This window comes from Callithrix jacchus, chromosome 5, assembly GCF_049354715.1.
Source record: "Callithrix jacchus isolate 240 chromosome 5, calJac240_pri, whole genome shotgun sequence".
Lineage (NCBI taxonomy): Eukaryota > Metazoa > Chordata > Mammalia > Primates > Cebidae > Callithrix > Callithrix jacchus.
Window position 1 is genome coordinate 123,560,473 of NC_133506.1, and position 21,390 is coordinate 123,581,862.

Below are 21,390 nucleotides of genomic sequence, written 5' to 3' on the forward strand. Positions count from 1 at the left end.
CTTTGTCTGTCTTAGGTATCAAGGGTAATTCTGCCTCATAAAATGTATTAGGAAGTAGTGTTGACCCTTGAACAACATAGGTTTGAACTGCGTGGGTCTACTTAACTGGAGATTTTTGTCTGCCTCTGCCACCCCTGAGACAGCAAAACCAACTCGTTTTCCTTCTTCTCAGCCTACACAACATGAAGATGTCAAGGATGAAGACTATATAGTCTATACCTTTAGGATGATCTGCTTCCTCTTAATGAATATTACATATATTTTCTCTTCTACATTATTTTATATTTTCTTTTCTTTAGCCTACTTTACTGTAAGACTAAAGTATATAATAAACGTAACATATAAAATATGTGTTAATTGATTATGTTATTGGTAAGGCTTCCAGTCAACAGTTGGCTATTAGCAGTTAAGCTTTAGAGTAATCAAATGTTACATGCAGATTTTTGACTGCATTTGTGGGATGGTCAACACCACTAACCCCCATGTTGTTCAAGGGTCAACTGTATTCGCCAGCTTTATTATTATTTTTTTTTGAAAGTGTTTAAGAAGTATTGGTATTCATTCTTAGAAAGTTTGATAGAATTCAGCCATGATGCCATCTGGTCTTGGGCTTTTCTTTCTTGGGAGATTTAAAATTACTGCTTCAATATCTTCAGTGGCCTGTTCAAGCTATGTCTTTCTGATTCAACCTTCTTCCATTATATTTTCTGAGGAATTAATCTATTTACCCTACATTAGCACCTATGTTGATATATAATTGTTAATAATGCTTCCTTATGATCTATTTCATTTCTGAAAACATATGTTGTAATGTCTCCACTTTCATATCTGAATTTATATATTTGAATCTTCTCTTTCTTTTTTTTAGCTAGTGTAACCTAAGTGTTTATCAATTTTGTTCATTTTTTCAAAAACCAACTCTTAGTTTTATTGTTTTTTTCCTATGGTTTTGCTATTCTCTATTTGATTTATTTCTTTACTAATATTTATTATTTCATTCCTTCTGCTAACTTTGCATGTAATTTGTTCTTTTTCTAATTCTGTGAGGCATAATGTTAGGCTGTTTGAGATCTTTCTTTTTTCTTAATGTACACATTTATTGGTATAAACTTTCCTCTTATGGGAAGTATATGCTTTGGGGAATCCCATAGGTTTTGGTATGTTGTGTTTTCATTATCATTTGTCTCAAGATAGTTTTTAATTTTTCTTTTGATTTCTTCTTTGATCCATTGATTGTTCAGAGCCAGTTGTTTAATTTCCACATATTTGAAAATTTTCCAAAATTAATTCTGTTAAAACCATTATGGCCAGAAATAATACTTGACATGATTTTAATCTTCGTAAATTTTTTAACACTTGTTGTGTGGCCTATCATATAGTCTATACTGGAGAATGTTCCATGTACACTAGAGGAGAATGTGTATTTTGCTGCTTTTGGATAGAAAGTTATATATGGCCCATTTTGTCTAAAGCGCAATTCAGTTTCAGTATTTCCCTTTTAATATTCTGTCTGGTTGATCTGTCTGTTGTTGATGAGGGGTATTAAAGTCCCCACTGTTATTGTATTGCTATCTATTTCTCCTTTCATGACAATTAATATTTGCGTCGTATATTTAGGTGCTCTAATGTTGAGTGCTTGTATATTTCACTTGTTATGTCCTCTTGATGAATGTCCTCTTTATCATTAGTGACTTTCTTTGTCTCTTAATGAAAGTTTTTGACTTGATGTCTATTTTATCTAAATATAGCCATTCTTGTTCTCTCTTTTGTTTACTGTTTGCCTGGAATATCTTCTTCCATCCCTTCACTTTCAGACCAAGTACATCCTTAAGGCTAATGTGGGTCTCTCATAGGAAGAATATAATTGGATCTTGATTTTTTATTAATTATACTACTCTGTGCCTTTGAATTGGAAAATTTAATCCATTTATAATTATTGACATTTAAAAACTTGCTACTGCTGTGCTGTTTATTGTCTTCTGGTTGTTTTGTGTATCTTTGTTCCTTTTCTCCTCTTATTTGCCTTCATGATTTGGTGATTTTCTATAGTGCTAAGTTTTTATTCTTTTTTCTTTATTGTTTGTGTATCTGCTATAGCGTTTTACTTTGTGGTTACCATGAGGCTTATATAAAATATCTTAAAGTTATATAATAATTGACTGTTTTACACTGATAGCAACTTAATTTCAGCCACATATAAAAACTCTAAATGTTTAGACTAGATGTTTTGAGGACGCATGTTAATGTTATATATTTGGCTGACTTTGAAGGTTGTGTTGTAGCATGAGGAACACAAATAAAACAATTCTACATCAAACATTAATTTTTAAAAAAGTATTGAAATATGCCAGAAGGGAAAAAGCACCTTACATGTAAAAAGGAGAGGTGAGAGTTACATCAATTTTCTAAGAAATCATGCAAGGTTGAAGAGAGGAAAGTGAACAATCTGAAGTGCTGAGAGAAAATACCTCTACCAGTCTAGAATTCTGTACCTTGAAAAATTATTCTTCAAAAATGAAGGAGAAATACTTTCTCAGACCAACAAGAATTAAGGGAGTTTGTTGCTAGTAGACCTGTCTCACAAAAAATGTTAACAAGAAGTTTTTAGATAAAACAAAAATGATATAGGTCAGAAACTTTGATCTACATAGAGCATCAGAGAATAAATCAGTGAAAATAAAATTAAAACTTTTATTTTTGTTATTCATAATTGATCTAACAAATGGCAGTTTATTCAAGTATTAATAGCAACAATATTCATATACATTTATACACACATATGCTTATATATGCTTACATATATGTGAAATGGATGACACAAGTAATACAAAAAAATAACAAGGAGAAAATTAAGATTTTCATTCATATATAATACTCCCATTACCCATGAGATAGTATAGTGTATTGGAAAGTGGTATTGGATTATTTATAAATATATATTATAAACTCTAGGTCAACCAGTAAAAAATATGTTTTAAAAAGGAACCATGGAGAGAAAATGGAATTTGCTCAGTTAAAACAACCACAAAAGTTAGAAAAAACAGTGTAAGACAAAATAGGAAAACTGAACAAGGACAATGAATAGAAAATAGTGGTAAATTTGGTAGCTATGATCCAACTCTATCAGTAATCACTTTGAATGTCAATGGCGTAAACAGACCAATTAAAAGGCAGAGGTTGTCAGAGTGGATCAAAAAGTAAGACCCAACTATATATTGTCGACAAGAAACCTGCTTTAAATACAAGACATATATAGGTTTAAAGTAAATGGATAAAAAAAAAAAATACCATGCTAACACTAAGCAAAAGAAAGTAGTAGTAGTTATATTAATTTCAGACAGAGTGGACTTTAGGACAAAGAAAGTTATCAGGGATATGGTAGCCATTGCATAATAAGTAAGGGTTTAATTCTCCAGGAAGAGGTATCAATCCTTAATAGGTGTGTATGTACCTAACAGCATTAAAATACATGAGGCAAAAAAAAAAAAAAACTATGTGAGGCAAAAACTGATAGAACTGCAAGAGGAAAGAGATGAATCTACTATTGTAGTTGTAGACTTCAATACCCGCTATCGGAAATGGACATATCCAGCAGGCAGAAGAAGAATAAGAACATAGTTGAACTCAACAACACCATCAATCTACTGGAAATAGTTAATATCTTGGACTACTTCATCCAAAAGCAGCAGCTTACACATTCCTTGCAACCTCACATGGAACATCCCCTAAGACAGACCATATTCTGGGCCATAAAACATATCTTAACAAATTTAAAAGAATAGAAATCATATAATACCTGATCTGAGACCACAATGGAACTAAAATGGAAATCAACAGAAAGATATCTGGAAATTTCCAAATACTTTGGGATTATACAACACACTTTAAAAATCACATGGGTCAAAGAAGAAATCTCAATATAAATTTAAAAATATTTTGGACTAAATTAAACCACAACTTACCAAAATGTATGTGCTATGGAGAAAGCAGTGATTAAAGAGAAATTTATAGCAAGAATGCATTTATTAGACAAGAAGAAATATCTAAAATTAATAGTTAAAGCTTTTGTTTAGGAAACAAGAAAAGGAAGAGCAAATTAAATCCAAAGTAGAAAGGAAATAATAAAAATAGAGCAGAGCTGAGGGCAGTGCCATGTACCTGTAATCTCAGATACTTGGGGGCCTGAGGGATTCCTTGAGCCTAGGAGTTTGAGTCCAGCCTGAGCAACATAGTGAGATCCTGTCTTTAAAAATAAAATTAAATAATAAACTTGAAAAACAAAAAAAAATAAAAATAAAATAATAAAAATTAAATTAAATTAAAAGGAATTAGAGCAGAAATCAATAACACTTGAAAACAAGAAATCAATAGAGAAAAATTAATGAAACCAAATGCTGGTTCTTTGAAAAGATCAATAGATTTGATAAGCCTTAGCCAGACAAACTAAGAAAAAAGAAAGAGGATATAAATTACTAATAAAAGTAATGAAAAATGGGGTATCACTGAAGAACCCAGAAACAATTTAAGGATAATAAATAAATACCATGATCAACTCCATGGTTGTAGATTTGATAACCTAGACACAATCTGCCAAAACTCCCACTAAGAAACAGATAATCTGAATAGATATATTTATTAAGGCAATTGAATCAATAATTAATAACCCTTCTTTTCCAAAACAGAATGGACCAGGCCTACATGGATTCAATGGTGAATTATTTTAAGGAAGAAATTATAGCAATCCTCTAAAATTTCTTTCAAAAGATAAAATCAGAGGAAATAACTCCTAATCCATCCTGTTAGGCCAGCATTACCCTGATACCAAAACCAGACAGAAACATTATAAGAAAACTATAGACCATTATCTTCCATTAACACAAATGAAAAAATATTTAGCAAACTATACAGGCAGCTATGAGTTAGGTTCAAGTAAAGATTAATAGTAAAAACCTCAAAGGTTAATCAATTAATTTTATTTTTTCAGTTACTCTTATTGTAATCCAAAGTATTGATTCTACTCTATTTAGCTGTTAGCAAGTTCCAGAAGTGTTTATATATTACAAACTGGCCTCATTTTAAATTCAGTATTGGCAGTTTCAAGTGGGTCCTGGTACTTCATGTAGTCCTGGGACTCATACTGTACTTCTGTTTTTCCCCTTTCCTGCTTTTTTTAGATCACTATTTTATGCCTTCCCTCACTTCTGACATCTCCCAAAGATATTTTTTACCATCTTCATGTTCAGCTGATGAATCTTTCTTCCTATGTTATAGAGATAATGTTTCTTACTATGTTGTAGAGATACTGAGAGCAATAGAAGCTCCCATTGCTTTTCCTGGGGGGCCATTTGCCTGCACTTACAGCAAAGGCCGTCTCCTCCCCTGGTGCTCAAGGTTCCACCCTATAGTAGTTGGCTTGGGCTACCATAACAGAACACCACACCACAGACTGGGTGGCTTTTAAACCATAGAAATTCTTTCTGTCACAGCTCTGGAAGCTAGAAGCCCAAGATCAAGGTGGTGTCAAGATTGCCTTTTGGTGAGGCCTCTAGTTACAGTCTTGCTATTTGCTTACAAGGTCTTTCCTGTGTGTGTGTAGAGAGAGACGGGCAGAGAGAGATACAGAGAGAGATCGGTGTCTCTACCTCTTCTTATAATGACACCCATCCTCTTGAAGTAGGGGCCCACCCTTATGACCTCATTTTACCTTAATTTACCTCTCCAAAGGCCCTATCTCCAAATATAGTCAAAGTAGGGATTATGGTTGCAGCATAACCTATGAATTTGGGGAGGGCACAATTCACTCAATGACATATCCCTCACCTTAACTCAAGGACCTATCTCTAGGAAAGCTCTGGCATCATGTTTTTCCTCCCTCACGTCTCTAATCATAGATTTTCCTATCTGCCTACAAACAGGATATTCATTTCCCCATCTTACTAAAAAACAAAACAAATCACCTCTCTATTTACTCACTTCTCCTGCAGCTTCCATCCCATTTCTCACCTTTCCTTTATAACAGAACTCTGAACAAATTGTGTTCTACTCTAGTGCCCCTCCTCTGTGAACTTCCTTTAATCCAGCTTTCATTTCTCCCACTACAACAAAATTGCTTTTATTCTAATCACCAGTGACCTCCATGTTGCCAAACTGATGTTATCAATTCTCAGTCCTCACTTTCTGTGGCCTCTCCATAGCATTTGATACCACTGAGTAGTCCTTGAAGCACCGTCTTCACTTGGCTTGGGATTCCACGTTATCCTAATTTCTTTTTTCTTTTTTCTTTTTTTTGGAGAACGGGTCTCGCTCTGTCGCCCAGTCTGGAGTGCAATGGTGCAATCTTGGCTCACTGCAGCCTCCACCTTCCGGGTTCAAGCAATTCTCCTGTCTCAGCCTCCCAAGTAGCTGGGATTATAGGTACCTGCTACCATGCCCAGCTAAATTTTGTATTTTTAGTAGAGACAGGGTTTCACCATGTTGGTCAGGCTGGTCTTGAGCTGCTGACCTCAGATGATCCAACCCCCTCAGCCTCCCGAAGTGATGGGATTACAGGCATGAGCCACCGCACCCGACTTATCCTGATTTCTTGACTCTGGCTGTTACTTCTGCTTGTTTTCTCCTTATGTCCCAGCCTCCTAACATTTGCAGGCCCAAGGCTGAGTATAGTTGGACTTCTGCTTTTTTGTGTGTGTACACTTGGGATCTCATCCAGTGTATACTGGATGTCTTGGGATCTCATCCAGCAGTATGGTTTTATACAACCTGTATAAATTGATGACTTCTGAATTCATAGTTTTAACCTAGACCTTAAACCATAAACTCAAGACTTGAATATACAAATACTCACTTCAACACTGCACATTTAATAGGCATCTCCAAGATTAATAAGTCCAAAACTGAGCTCCTGATCTTCCCTGCAAAAACCTCTTTCATCTATAGTTTTTCCCATGTTAGGTAATGACAACCTCATTCGCCTAGTTGCTTAGGACAAAAATCTTGAAGTCATCCTTGGCTCATCTCTTTCTGTTATACAGTATGTCCAGTTGGTTCTACTTTCACATTTTTTTCTGAATTTGACCCCTTCTCACCACCTCCTCAATTGCTATCCTAGATTATTTGTGGTAGCCTCCTGACTGGCTTATTTGCTTCATTCTTGCCCCAAACAAAAGCTGGAGTCGCCTTGTTAATCCTTTGCCACTGTCAAATCATGTGTTTCTTATATACTGAAATGGTTTGGGTTGGTGTCCCTGCCCAAATCTCAGGTCAAATTGCACCCAATGTTGGACATGGGGCCAGGTGGGACGTGATAGGATCATGGGGGCAGATTTCCTTTTTGGTGCTATTCTTATGATAGTGAGTGATTTGTCATGCCATCTGGTTGTTTGAAAGTGTGTAGTACCTTCCACCTCTCTTTCTCCTCCTCTGGCCATGTGAAGATACGCATTTTTCCCCTTACCTTCCACCAGGATTGTAAGTTACCTGAGTCCTCCGCAGCCATGCTTCCTGGACAGCCTGCAGAACCATGAGCCAATTAAACATATTTTCTTTATAAATTGCCCAGACTCAGGCATTTCACTTTTAGTATTTTTATTTTTTTCTTTTTCAACTTTTAAGTTGTGAGGTGCATGTACAGGATGTGCAGGTTTGTTACATAGCAAACATGTGTCATGGTGGTTTGCTGCACAGATCAACCCATCACCTAGGAATTAAGCCCAGCATGCATTAGCTGTTCTTCCTGATGCTCCCCCAAGCCCCTGACAGTCCCCAGTGTGTATTGGTCCTGCCCCCATGTGTCCATGTGTTCTCGTTGTTCAGCTCCCACTTACAAGGGAGAACATGCCGTGTTTGGTTTATAGCAGTACAGGAATGAACTAATACAAACCCCTTCAGTGACTATCTGTTTCACTCACCTTAAAAGCCAAATTCCTTACAATTCAGTACAACACTGTGTAGTGTCTGGCTCCTGGTTCTTGCACAGCCATGTGTTGTCGAAGGAGCCAGTGTTCCCCTGTTTGTCCTGATCTAACCACACTGGCCCCTACCCTGTGTCTTTCTTTCTTTCTCTATTTTTTTTTTTTTTTGTGTGACTGAGGCTTGCTGCATTGCCCAAGCTGGTGGAATGCAGTGGTGCAATCTCAGCTCACTGCAACCTTCGCCTCCCCATTCAAGTGAGTCTCTTGCTTCAGCCTCTCAAGTAGCTAGGATTACAGGCATGCACCACCACACCTGGCTAATTTTTGTATTTTTTATAGAGACAGGGTTTCACCATTTTGACCAGGCTGGTCTTTAACTTCTGGCATCAAGTAATCTGCCTGCCTCAGCCTCCCAAAATGCTGGATTATAGGGGTGAGCCACTGTGCTTGGCCACTACACTCTGTCTTCAACATGCTATGTGTGCTTCTGCCTCAGGGCCTTTGCACTGGTTCTTCCTTCTGCCCAGAATGCTCTTTCCCTAGCGGTTTTCCTCATCTCCAACAGGTTTTTGTTCATATCTCACCCTCTCAGGGAAGCCATGTGTTACTTCAGTATTTTTTTTTTTTGAGATGGAGTTTTTTTCTTGTTGCCCAGACTGGAGTGCAATGGCACGATCTTGGCTCACTGCAACCTCTGCCTTCCAGGTTCAAGCAATTCTTCTGTCTCAGCCACCTGAGTAGCTGGAATTACAGGTGCCCGCCACTATGCCTGGCTAATTTTTGGTATTTTTGGTAGACATGGAGTTTTACCATGTTGGCCAGGCTGGTCTCGAAGTCCTGACCTCAGATGATCCACCCACCTCGGCCTCCCAAAGTGTTGGGATTACAGACGTGAGCCACTGCACCCGGCCAGTATTTTTAAAATCGTAAAGTACCCCCTTTTATCACTTCCTCTCTCTCTTTCCTGATTGATATTTTTTCATAGCACTTGTACCATATTACTTTTCAAAGTTGCTTTGTTTACTTTCTAGATGTTTCATAAAAATAGAGAGGGATTTTTGGCTGTTTTGTTCATTGCTATTGTCCAGCTGCCTAGAGTGGATGAATAAATTGGATATTTAGTTATAAAGGAGCTTCATTGGGTTTGTGAGATTTGGGGGCTGGCCATAAGTTCATGAAAAGTAGTTGCCACCAAGACACAGGCTTTCCTGCACTAACTATCATCTGTGACTCTAGCATTTTCAAGGAAAAGTAACCTCATCTTTATGAAGCTAGAATTAATTAATTAATTACTAGTAGGTAAATATTTTTAAAGCACTTAGAACAGTGCCTGGGACATGATATGAGCTCTATAAGTGTTTAGTTTAAAGGCAACAAATACTTTATTAAGCATTTTGTGATCAAAAAAAAAAAATAGTGACAGAATGTGAGCAAAGACAAATAAACCTCAAGAGGTTCAGAGTAGCCCTAATTCTTATGGAGAGTGGCTTTAATCATAATAGAGCTGGAGTCGAGTCTGATGATTTAATAGAAAAATAGTAATAGTCACATGCCCTCTCTACTCTGGAAAAAACAAACTACCCTGTGTACTCGATGGGATTATAGATACAAAGAGATTTATGGAACAAACTCTAAAGAATTGGTTTTTAACTTAAGACCATTAAAAAAATGGTTATGAAAAGAAAACTTCAGAGGTATGGACTGGGGCTATAGCAGAGGAAAAAGGCTTGCGCACCCTCCACTCATTCATTAGATGAACAATTATGCCCCAAACGCTATGTTAGGGGTTAGGAGCTACTTTCTAGGATCTCATAACCTAGTGGGAGAGAGACAAGTTAACCAACAATGACCAATTCGGCCAGTACTACTGTAGAGGTGAGCCTGGAGTGCGCTGTGAGGATGGGATTGCTTCCTCGTCCTCTTTGTGATCTGAAAATAAACAAATCATTTGCTTTCAATTAAAGGCAGCAGCTAGAACTCACCTGTTTTTATCTCCACTCCCTGAGGAAGTCCCATCAAAATGAAAGTAATGAAATGGAAAAAGGAATGAACCAGTGGTTTTTAACCCTGGCTGAACATTTGAAATAACAGCAGAGATTTTTAAAAATCCTAATGCCCAGCCTGTAGCCCAGATGAATTAAATCAGAACCTCTGCAGATAGGACTTAGGCATCAAGATTTTAGACTATAATTTTTTTTTTCAAAGAAAATAAGAGACAACAGAAATCAATAGCATTGAGAACTTGAAAAAGTCTGGGCCTGAAATGGACTTAGCAGAACTGAGAATCCTAAAAACCGAACAGTTTCTAGGGGAAGGGAGGCTTCCCTTCCCTTCCTGGTGCTTAGAAGCACCTGGATCTTTCCTGTGGTAGAACTTTGGGAAGGTTCAGAAATTAGAGACTGGGTATGGGGAAGAGTGAAGAACTGGAAAATTGGTTGAAAGTCTGTTTTTGGAACAGATGACCCAGATTTTATCTCAAGCCTGCCCCCATCCCTACCCTTGGTTTGCTCTCTGGAGATATGGCATGAGAAAGGGGCTCAGGTACAGTTGAGGGGAAATGTGAGGCTGGCCTTGCACAAGAGTCACTCTCCTGAACACCTCAGTGCCCTTCTGAAAACACTGGCCGCCTGATTTGTGCTGCCTGGCAGGAACTGGAGGATGCAGCTCTGGGCAAACTGGTCTAAGAGGGAAATCCAGTCAGATGCTGACGTGAGACAGTCCAAGCTCCTTTGTAATACACCCTAGAGGCCTCATTTCGAATAAGAAAGGACACCAAAGATAACCAGACATTTGAGGAAAGTATCTAAAGTGAAAGACAAAGACGAAAACAGACAAGTGAAAGTAAATAAAGGGAACTCACACACACACACACAAAGAAACAAGATGCTACTGAGCAGGAAAAAAATAAAATATGTGCGTAGATAGATAGATGGTTATAGATAGATGATGGATGGATGGATAGACGAGAGAGAGAGAGAGAGAGAGAGAGAGATAGCTGTCAGGACTGTACTGCAGGAAATGATGCAGTGCTCTGGCTGATGGAGCATCTGTACTCTGCAGCCAAAGTGTGAGTTTGTGTTCTGGCTTCATCACTTCTTAGCTGTGTGATGCTGGGCGAGTTACTTATCCCTCTAACCACCTAAGAAATAGATGCTCTAACCACCTAAGAATAGAATCTTCCTATTCTTGTGGAACTATATCATATTTTTATGGGTATACAAATAAATGATACGGTTTTAATATTTCAGCCATTAAAAAACAAGAAAAAATAGGCATTTTTAGCCATCTGCCTTAGTTTCCTCATCTGGATGATGATGTTGCTGTTCAGAGAACAAAAAGGAGCTGTTGGAAATTATGAATATGATGGCAGAATATAAAGTTTTAGGTAAAAGTTGAGGAAATTCTGAAAATAATCAAAAAGACAAAGAAATGGAACATAGAAACAATAAGAAAAAGAGATATTAAACCTGAGAGGTATTAAACCAAAATCAGAGTTGCAGGAAGGGACATACACAGGGAGAGAGAGAGACAGACAGACAGATGGACAGACAGAGAGACAAGAGGAAATCATGAGGGTAATGACCAACCTTTCCCAGTAGTGAAGGACACAAGTTTATACTGAAAGAGCCTCTTTAGTGCCTGCAGGATTATTGGGAAAAAGACCCAGTCTAGGACACATTACTGTGACATTTTTAAACACTGATGATGAAATAAAGATTCCAAAATATTTCAAAGAGCAGAAAGTAGATCACAAAGAAAGAATTGGCACTTGAGTGGCAGAGGGGATAACCAAGCTCTAAGCAATGTGGACTGATTCTGGAAAGGCCACCATATTTCCAGGACATAAAACTTGTTTGATTTAGACATATTCATTACTGTAAAAATTAGCTCTTATGCATTTGTCAAAGTCGGGTCTCAAGTCTTTGCTCAGTGAGTCTCAAAATCCCATATCTCCTTTGCCTGGGAGCACCTATTTCTTTTATTTTTCAATTAAGATGGAAAATTATTAAATGTTCTTTCCTTTCCTCTTCCTCCACTTCCGTCTTCCTTTTCCTTGCCCCTCTTGTTTCTTCTCCCTTTCCCTCACTTTACCTTCTGAGCCTTCATACTTTTGCTGTGTCTATTTCTGTCTCTCTTTCTCCCTTTCTCTTTCTATCCACAGAAGTCTTATGTTTGTCTAATAATTGGCAGAAGAGATCTTTTTTTTTTGCTTTTTATGTGATGAATAGTTGGCGTAACATCAAAGACAAGCCCTGTGGTTTTCTGACTGCCCCAGAAGGGTGGTGCAGCTGGCAGGCATCCCAGCTGCCTAGTGATAGGCATGTGAAGAGATACCAAGCTCACAGGTCACTCTGTATGTGTTCATGTACGTGTGTTTTTCAGGCCAACAGCAGGCTGAAGCAGATTGAGAAGGAATACACTCAGAAGCTTGCCAAATCTTCACAGGTAAGCAACATGAAAAGAAACAAAACAAGGTAAAACCCAAAACAAAAATGAAACCTCCACATAAAAGCCTTTGTACTTTCTTTTTTTTTTTTTTTTTTTTGCTGGCAACAAAGACTATTATTCTTTTTTTTAATATATATTTTGTTGCGTTTTAGGTTTTGGGGTACATGTGAAGAACATGCAGGATTGTTGCATAGGTACATACATGGCAATGTGGTTTGCTGTCTTCCTCCCCATCACCTATATCTGGCATTTCTCCCCATGTTATCCCTACCCAACAAAAGCCTTTGTACTTTCAAGTTAAACTTCATTCTTTTCAGTTTTTTTGTGGAACTGCATCATATTTTTCTGGGTATACAAATAAACAGAATATGGTTTTAATATTTCAGTCATTAAAATCAAGAAAAATTAGGCATATTTAACCATTTGAAACAGCACACACGTGCACACACACACACACACACACACACCCAGATGTTGTAAAACCAGCCTGTACACTTGAACAAGCCCAGGCTGAAACATACTTCACAAGGACAGGAGATACATACCTACATTTGTGATGTAAGCAGTTTGGTACTAGCTGTGCTTTTTTTGTAATATTCCATTTTGCTGTACCTAAAGGCTGCCTCAAACAAAATTCAAAATGACAAATAATTCTAGGCTATGTCTGCAGCTCAACTGTTGACTCTTTTGGGAAAAGAGAATTCTAAGTCCCTATGTCCACAACTTGCTATTTGTACTTACTATTGTAGTTTTAATATAAGAAAGGCCAATAATTGAATGCCTGTCCCTACTTGAAATATGATGTTCAGAGTACTTTTTCAGCATAAGTTTTTACAGTGCTATCCAGTAGTATCATTTAAGGAACTCCAAGTATTCCTTAGTCGTACAATTGATTCTAGAACAAATAAGTACTACTTATTTTTACTTTGCAGGTGGATAAATCCATTTGGTTTTGTAAGCATCATATCTAATGATTGGTGAAATCAGCTTATCTTCATATATATATACACAGTGGTATTTGGTGGTAAACTGGAATTTGTGTACCTTACTACCACATAATGCCACATAATAGTAGTAACAACAAAACAATAATATCTAATTTTTGTGGGGCACTAATCATGTTGACTCATTCAGTCTTTCACAATAATTCTGGGATTAGGAACTATTATTGGTGCCATTTTTCCATTTGAGAAAACTGAGATTCAGAAAGATAAGATCACATAAGTTGGCAAGTGACTAAGCCAGCACCCAGTCTGGATCTGACTTCAAAGTGAAAGTTCTTAATCTTAACACTACCAGCCTGGCCCACATTTTTAATCTCTTCCATTTTTAATATTGGCAGAACTTTGGTGATAATTATAAAATACCTTTTTTCTTTTTTTGAGATGGAGTTTCGCTCTCAGCCTGGTACAGTGGTGCAGTGGTGCAGTCTGGACGCACTACAACCTCCACCTCCAGGTTGGTTTCAAGTGATTCTTCTGTCTCAGCTTCTTAAGTAGCTGGGATTACAGGCACCTGCTACCATGCCTGGCTAATTTTTTGTATTTTTAGTAAAGACAGGGTTTCACCATGTTGGTCAGACTGGTCTTGAACTTCTGACCTCAGATGATCCACCCACCTCAGCCTCCCAAAGTGCTGGGATTACAGGCATGAGCCACCACGCCCAGCCTAAAATTTCTATTCTACTAATTCACATCCCATTAGAAAAACAAAAAGTCTTTGTCCAAATGAAGAGTCATATGTGTTTATGTAAGAAATGATGATTATGTCTTGATTGCCATTATTCTAGCCCTTCCTTGAGAAAGGAACATGGAGAAATATCCTTTTAATCCACTGAAAAAGATTCTTACAATAAGAAATATATATATATATTTAGGCCAAAAGTTAAAGTTTAAATTAAAACATTAAAAATCCCCAGTTGGTGTATCGTAATATTCTGCTTATTTTGCTTTATGTTAAATGGGGGAAGCAGACCGAGAGTGAGATATAAGATAGCTAATAAAAATGCCTAAATAATGAGAGTGTAAACAGGGGTATTTATCTAAAGGAATGTATGAAGAAGCCTGATTAGTTGATATTAAAGCAAATTAAACATAAGTGAAAGCAGAAGAAAGCCTGAGCTCTGGAGTCCAACACCCCTGGATTTGAATACCAGCCCTACCACTTCCATGACCTTGAGCAAGTTACCTGCCCTCTTTGGAATTCAGTTTCCTCATTCGTCAAGTGGAGGAACAGTACTAACCTCATAGGATGGTTTTAACTATTAAGTAAAACAATGCCAAAAATGTGTTCAGCATAGTGCCTAGTACACACTAAAGCACCTAATGACTGTGAGTTATTATAGTCTCAGCACTAAAATTGCCATAGAGAAAGAGGAAGGGAAGGAGAGAAGAATGAAAAAAGGTTTGGAAAGTGGGACAGATTATTGTTTCAGACACCATGTTTTTGGGTGTTCACAAGTTGATAAAATCTCCCTGAAAAATTTGGAGAGGCATAGGGTTGCTGTTTTCCCAAGAAAAGACTTGAAGGAGGAGAAGGAAGAACCAACTACTAACAACTGTCATTTCATTAATCAAGGGACAGTGCAACACCAAAAAACCTTAGAAAGGGTGTAATGGAATGAAAGATAGTCCATCCTTCTTATAAAAGTTAGGATGAGAACCTTACATTGATAATGTTTTGTTTGCCCCCCCCCTAAATATTTATATATGTGAACTGGCATTAGAGAAACCTTATTCTACAATGCCAGTCAGTTCACAGAAGCATGTCAGATTATTTTTAAATGAGCATTATGAAACAGGACTGTGGATTGATCTCTACACATTTAAGTGATAGTTTGTTGGAATCTCTAACTTATATCTCATTAAGCTGATGAAGAACACTAAAAGCCAAATTGCTTAACTCTGTCGGGTTTTTAAAAAGCCCTCTCTGAAAAACAGAAAATGAATGCATTAGTAATCAATGTGTTGGTACCCCCAGAGAGCATCAGATTAAATTTGGAAAATATTTTAAAGATTTTCCTCCTTTAGAGGAAGGTACTTAATTTTCATGATTTTATCAAGCCTTTAGGGCCTAATAGACCATGTACGCTGAACCCTGGGGACGCCTGAGAACTGTGCCCCCTTCTGAGATCTGCAGCGCTCACCCTCACCACCACCGCAGTGTTTGCATCATCTCTGGGCACACCCCCAAATATCATTTCCATCAGAATCACATTTTTTTAATCTTAACAAAAGAATGGAGACGATGCAAACACCTCAGTGGTGAATACTGAAGTTTACTCCACTTAAAACATTGAAATAGTAAGTTATTATATATTAACCTTGTCTCTTCGATATTAATATGGTTTTCCCCACTCACCCTAGTCATCTAGTGGCCATTTTTCAAGGAAAGATACTGCCATTTTGTCAGAATGTCCATAGTTAGAAACATGGGCAGGACTGATGTTGGGATTCCGGTCGAGCTGCCTGCTGCCAAGGGACTGGTGTCTCCTATCACTATCCTACACTTACCACCCAACACCTGATGCATATTAGTACCTGGGAATATTCCACGTGACCCTGTGCCCATCTTTATGCCAGCCTCCAGGGGGCCAACCCAGAATGCACAGGGCATCCACTTATTTTATGAGGCACTTCCTAAGCCTTCCTAAGTTTGTCTTCTCTATTGTATTACATTTTAAAGAAGAGTTCTATAAAACTCTCAAACTGTACTATAATCTGAAAAACAATAGAATTAGTTGAAGATGAAATTCTAACCCTTATTTAGGATTCTGCATTTTTTTTTAAGACCACTAACATTTTCCCAAAGCGTTAATTGCTTAACAATTATTATTAACTATTATGACTTTCATGGGTTTGTTGCTTACAGCATCAGCTCAAAATAGCTCTCCTTTTGTTTCCCAAAATATAATTTGTAATAGCCATATGAAAATGCTCTAATCCACTTCTTTGTTTGAAGCTAATGCAGTATAAACATTTTAGTTGAGTGGTAGCATTTTATTCTATGGTTTTTAATTATGATTCAATCAAAACTGGAGGGTTTTGATTATGATTATATATATTAGCTTTCATTTTTTCTTAGAAATTTTAACATTATTATTCTACAAGAAGAGTAGATTATCTGAATACAATTTTCCAGGTGCAGGTTTTTTTTGCTTACTATGATTATAGTTCTACTTAAACTGAGTGCCAGTTATTGTATACCCTGAGCTAAGAAGAAAGTAGTCCATTTTCTTATACTCTAGGTCTACAACCTGGAGAGTTTTGTTCCTTACCTGAAGCATGTTAAACTGATTATTATGATTATTTCTCAGTCTTAAAGCATTAAATCTTGTTTTTAAAATTATCCTTATTTCAGTTACCACTCTATAGCTGTATCATCTGTGAGTCTGTTCAACCAAATAATTTATCTATTTATCTAGCCAAGTTGTTTCACCTGAAGTGTTTTAATATTCTCCCCCTTATATCGCCTTCCTAGGTTTTAAAAATAGCTTTCCAAAAATAATCTCAGTATTTCCCCCAAAGGAATCTCTCCTTATTCCCCCAAAGAATATAATGTTTTATTTTCCACATAAAAGCAAGCATGTCCTTCTTAGAACATCCTGGACTTGTAGTTCCTTCCAAAACCTGCAGTTTTTTCTTTTTGAGATGGAGTTTCACTCTTGTTGCCCAGGCTGGAGTGAAATGGTGCAATCTTGGCTCACTACAGCCTCTACTTCCCGAGTTCAAGTGGTTCTCCAGCCTCAGCCTCCCGAGTAGCTGGGATTACAAGCGTGCATCACTACGCCCAGCTAATTTTTTGCATTTTTAGTAGAGATGGAGTTTCGCCATGTTGGCCAGGCTGATATTGAACTCCTGGCTTCAGGTGATCTGCCCACCTCAAAACCTGAATTTATTTTGTCCTAAATCTTCTGAAAATGAGAAATGTGCCTGTTCCATGCCCTTTGATCACTTGAAGTTTCCCCAAATATTTTTTATCTTTATTCTTTGGTCAGCTACAAGCTAGTCTCAATCTTAGTACTTTTTAAAGAAAAATTACTTTGTACTTTAAAAATACATCACATGACTGCAGTTGTGGATATATGAATCTATACATGTGTTAAAACTGCACAGAACTAAACACACGCACACACCCTCTCTCACTCTCTCTCTTGCCCTCCTTCTCTCTCTAGAATTAAACCCACTATACAAAGTTGTGGTTTACTCAGCTTAAAACATTGAAATAGTAAGTCGTTTTTTACTGTTTGGCCCGATGTTCTTGTAAAAGATCAATCTTCAATTTTATGTTAGGCCAAGGAAGTCTGGCTCTTTTTATCCCTGGCTCCTCTGGCTCTGTGACTGTGAATTCATTGTTCTGTGCATCAATTTTTTACATTTGCTATGAGAATATAACCTTTCCTGTTTCACGGAAGTGCTTTTTACTGTGAGAATTTACTCATTTACTATGAGAATTAATTGAATTGATGTCAGAATGGAAACAATATTTAATCACAATTCAGAAAATGGATGAAAACATCTTCAGTCTCAGTAAATGAAGGCCTCCACTCACAGCAGAAGTTTCAAGTTTGCATTTAATAATATTGACATACTGCTATTATCTATTTTGTCATTTCACAATTGGCTAAATATTTGATTACAGACAGATTCTAAATGTCAAGCTTTGGCACAGTGAATTTGCTCACTTCTCAAAGCATAAATACTCCATATTCTATTGTCAAGATGCCACTATTTATGTCAGTAGTAACCACTAGTATTTCTATAGCATTTGGCTTCAGTTTCTATTTATTGCCTTATAATTCTGTAATCTAGTTTCATCACCACAAAATAGGTGGAAAACCTGAGCTCAAGAAAGATGCCTTGTCCAGTATTTCTCACCAACTGCCCCGCCCCTGCTTAGAACCAAAAGAATTATATTTGAACATGGTCTAATGTTGTTTATTAGAAGAAACAACTATTTCCTGCTTTTAAAAAGTCATCACTATTGAATTTGCAAGGAAATGAATACATCCAAACCAAAGGAAGGACAATGCTCTCAGAAGGCCAATTAAATATAAAAGTTTCTCATCAGATGGTTAATTTGAGAAGCTGGAAGAACCCTGTCTGGGAGACAACAGATTCAAATGTAGGGAATACTACAGGAGGGAATGAAAATGGCACCACGTAAAGCAAAATAGATATCCATGAGTTAGGAAGAAAACAACCTACTTGGAAGTATAAACTTCTCTGCAATACCAAAAGCTTATCTTAAGGAAAGATAAAGTTGGCTGGTTAAAAGAACCAGTTAGTGCAGCGATTGGTCTGACTGCCTGTCTCCTTAGTTGGATGTCATTTTCAACAATGTAAGATATTTGGCCTCTTTCCATGCCTCTGCATCCTCATTTATAAAAGATAGGCAAGCCTAGCCCGGTGGCTCACACCTGTAATTCTAGCACTTTGGGAGGCCAAGGCAGGTGAATCACCTGAGGTCAGGAGTTCATGACCAGCCTAGCCAACATGATGAAACCCTGTCTGTACTAAAAATACAAAAAATTAGCTGTATGTGGTGGCAGGTACGTCTGTAATCCCAGCTACTGGAGAGGCTGAAGCAGGAGAATCACTTGAACCCAGGAGGTGGAGGTTGCAGTGAGCTGAGATTGCACCATTGCACTCCAGCCTAGGCAACAAGAGCAAAACTCCATCTCAAAAATAAATAAATAAAAACAAGAAATAAAAGATACACAATAATAATACTTGTCTCACAGTAGTAAATGACATAAGAACTTAAAGTGTTAAACGCAATACACAAACATTACTGTATTCCCAAAAATCATTGCTTTGAATTAGGTGACTGAAGAATAAACTCTGTTCATTTTTTTCTTTGGTTATTACACTTCAAAGCATTATGAAAAGCAGAATAGCTTTTCTCATTCTAATAAGTGTATTTCTCAGTAAAATAAAATCTGACATTTTTCATATTTTTGAGATCACAGATGTTCTTTTTTCTGATGAGTAAATATTGTGGAATGTTATAGTGGAAACATCTTCCAAGTATATTTGGTTCAGCAGTTGTTCACCATTCACAGTTTTATTAAAGTCTTTTATTGTGTGGAATTTCATGCATTATAGTGTGTGATATGTTAATTGAAAATATTTAGTTTGTGGAATAGAGTTTTGCCAAATCCATTCTTTTGTTGAGCATAAATACATATAAAATAGATGCCTCTCCCAGAAGAATTCGAAGTTATAGCATGCTGTTTTCATTTTAGATCATAGCAGAACTTCAGACAACCATTTCCTCTCTGAAAGAGGAGAACAGCCGGCAGCAGCTTGCTGCAGAAAGGCGGCTCCAGGATGTTATACAAAAGTTTGAAGATGAGAAGAAGCAGCTGATTAGAGATAATGACCAAGCAATCAAGGTAATCTGAAGACTTCAGTAACCAGTGGTACCAGCTGCTTTAATGTAATTAAAAGGAGGGCTGAAATCCCAGCAGTGGGCAGATGAATGAGGGTATCTGGCTTGTTCACACAGCCTGCAGTAATTCCATTCACTGGACTCTACCTTTGATGTATCCAGTGACTCAGGCTGACTTCCCTCTAAGAGATCGCATGCCAGCATAAAAAGTCATTTTTGGCAAGCCCCATCCATTCACATTGAACAAATATTTTTAAAATACCCTCTCCTTTCTCTGGAGAACCACTTTGGAATTGTCTCTTGAAATTAGAATGACTGTTTGAGCCCAGTACTGCTGGCTATTAAAGTCAGAAGTCAGCTTCCAATTTACATTCTGTTCTTTGCCCACATCCTTTCATTATGTATTCACATAATGAGAAATAACCTGTTTGAGGCTTGGAATACCAACCATTTGATGTGCTTTGACACAGTACAGGATAGATATGTTGCTGCTGAGAACCTAGGTTGTTTCCAAATGACTTCAGAGAATCACACCTTTAATAGCAACAGAAGATTCCCTGGACCCCGATTCTTTTGGTGATAGGCATTTAGATCTCAAAGTAGTTTTTTCTTGGCTTCATAGCAGTGAATATTATTGTAAGGGTCTGCATCATGCTGGGTTTAATCTGTGAGGATAAGCATCTGGAAACCTTTATAAATGAGGCTTAAGAGAGAACAAAACATTTTTAAAGAATTCCCAGCAAAAGATTATTTTTCAGCATCTTTAGTTTGCCATAACGATACTTAAAGCGTGTAGAGTAATCATACAAAGCAAAGAACAATAAAAGAAACATTTGGGTTTTAATAGCTGCCCTTTCCTGCCTTACCTCTGCATCTTCTTTTTCTATATCCTATTGCAGACAATCTGAGTAATGTTGGGAAGAGTTTGTGTTAATGTCAGTTGCTTTTTCTATATTCCCTTTAAGCTGAGACAACACTAGATAGAATAAAAAGCCTTAAGATATGGACAAAACCTTCAAGGCCGTTACATCCAGTCTCCTCACTTTACTGGTGAGGACCTATTTTTTTTGTTAATGACATTTTCCCTGCATATTTCTGCCCATGAGCTTATTTCCCCTGCCTATGTTATGAGACCAGAAAAAAGATTTTTTTTTCATATTCTAGTGGTTTAAAAACATCTTTCAAGTTCTTTATCATTTACAAATGCACAGGAAGTGTCCCATTGATCTGTATAACTGTTTTGCTTCACAGAAACTGTGTTACATATTTAAAAAAATTGTTTTAGTTCTATAAAATTTCCATATTAAGTGGATTTCTTTTTCACTTTATGTCCAAATACCAAGTGGTAGGTAATATTCAAATTTTAAATGAACAATCAAATCTCAGTTTAAGCAAAAATGGAAAATATAAATTTACTGCTAACAACATAGTTCTAGTATTGTTTCTTGATTTTAAAAAATCTTGAAAGAATTATAATTAGTATAACTGTCCATTTTAAACTAATTATTACAGTTTTAATTATTTAATTTTAAAATTATTTAATAATTTAGTTAATTCTCACAGTTTTATAATATACACAAAAACATATGTATCATATGTTACCTGAAAATAAAAAATTAAAATTATAGTATAGGTAAGA

The 21,390-nt window shown here is 36.8% G+C and overlaps 1 protein-coding gene across 35 annotated transcripts in view; it reads left to right on the plus strand.

The window, feature by feature from the left end:
* CEP112 (centrosomal protein 112) overlaps positions 1 to 21,390 on the plus strand; it is a 705,692-nt gene that overhangs the window by 486,007 nt on the left and 198,295 nt on the right. For 34 of the 35 annotated variants that reach the window (XR_008481664.2, XM_054256393.2, XM_078374481.1 and 31 more), the window contains 2 exons: positions 12,294 to 12,356; positions 19,606 to 19,755. Coding sequence is in view for 33 of the 35 variants with exons in the window: in XM_054256393.2 (XP_054112368.1) it covers positions 12,294 to 12,356; positions 19,606 to 19,755 (213 nt within the window). In the remaining 2 variants the exon portion in view is untranslated. Of the gene's footprint in view, positions 1 to 12,293; positions 12,357 to 19,605; positions 19,756 to 21,390 lie in introns of those variants that run through there. The other variant, XR_008481665.2, reaches the window with a different exon arrangement.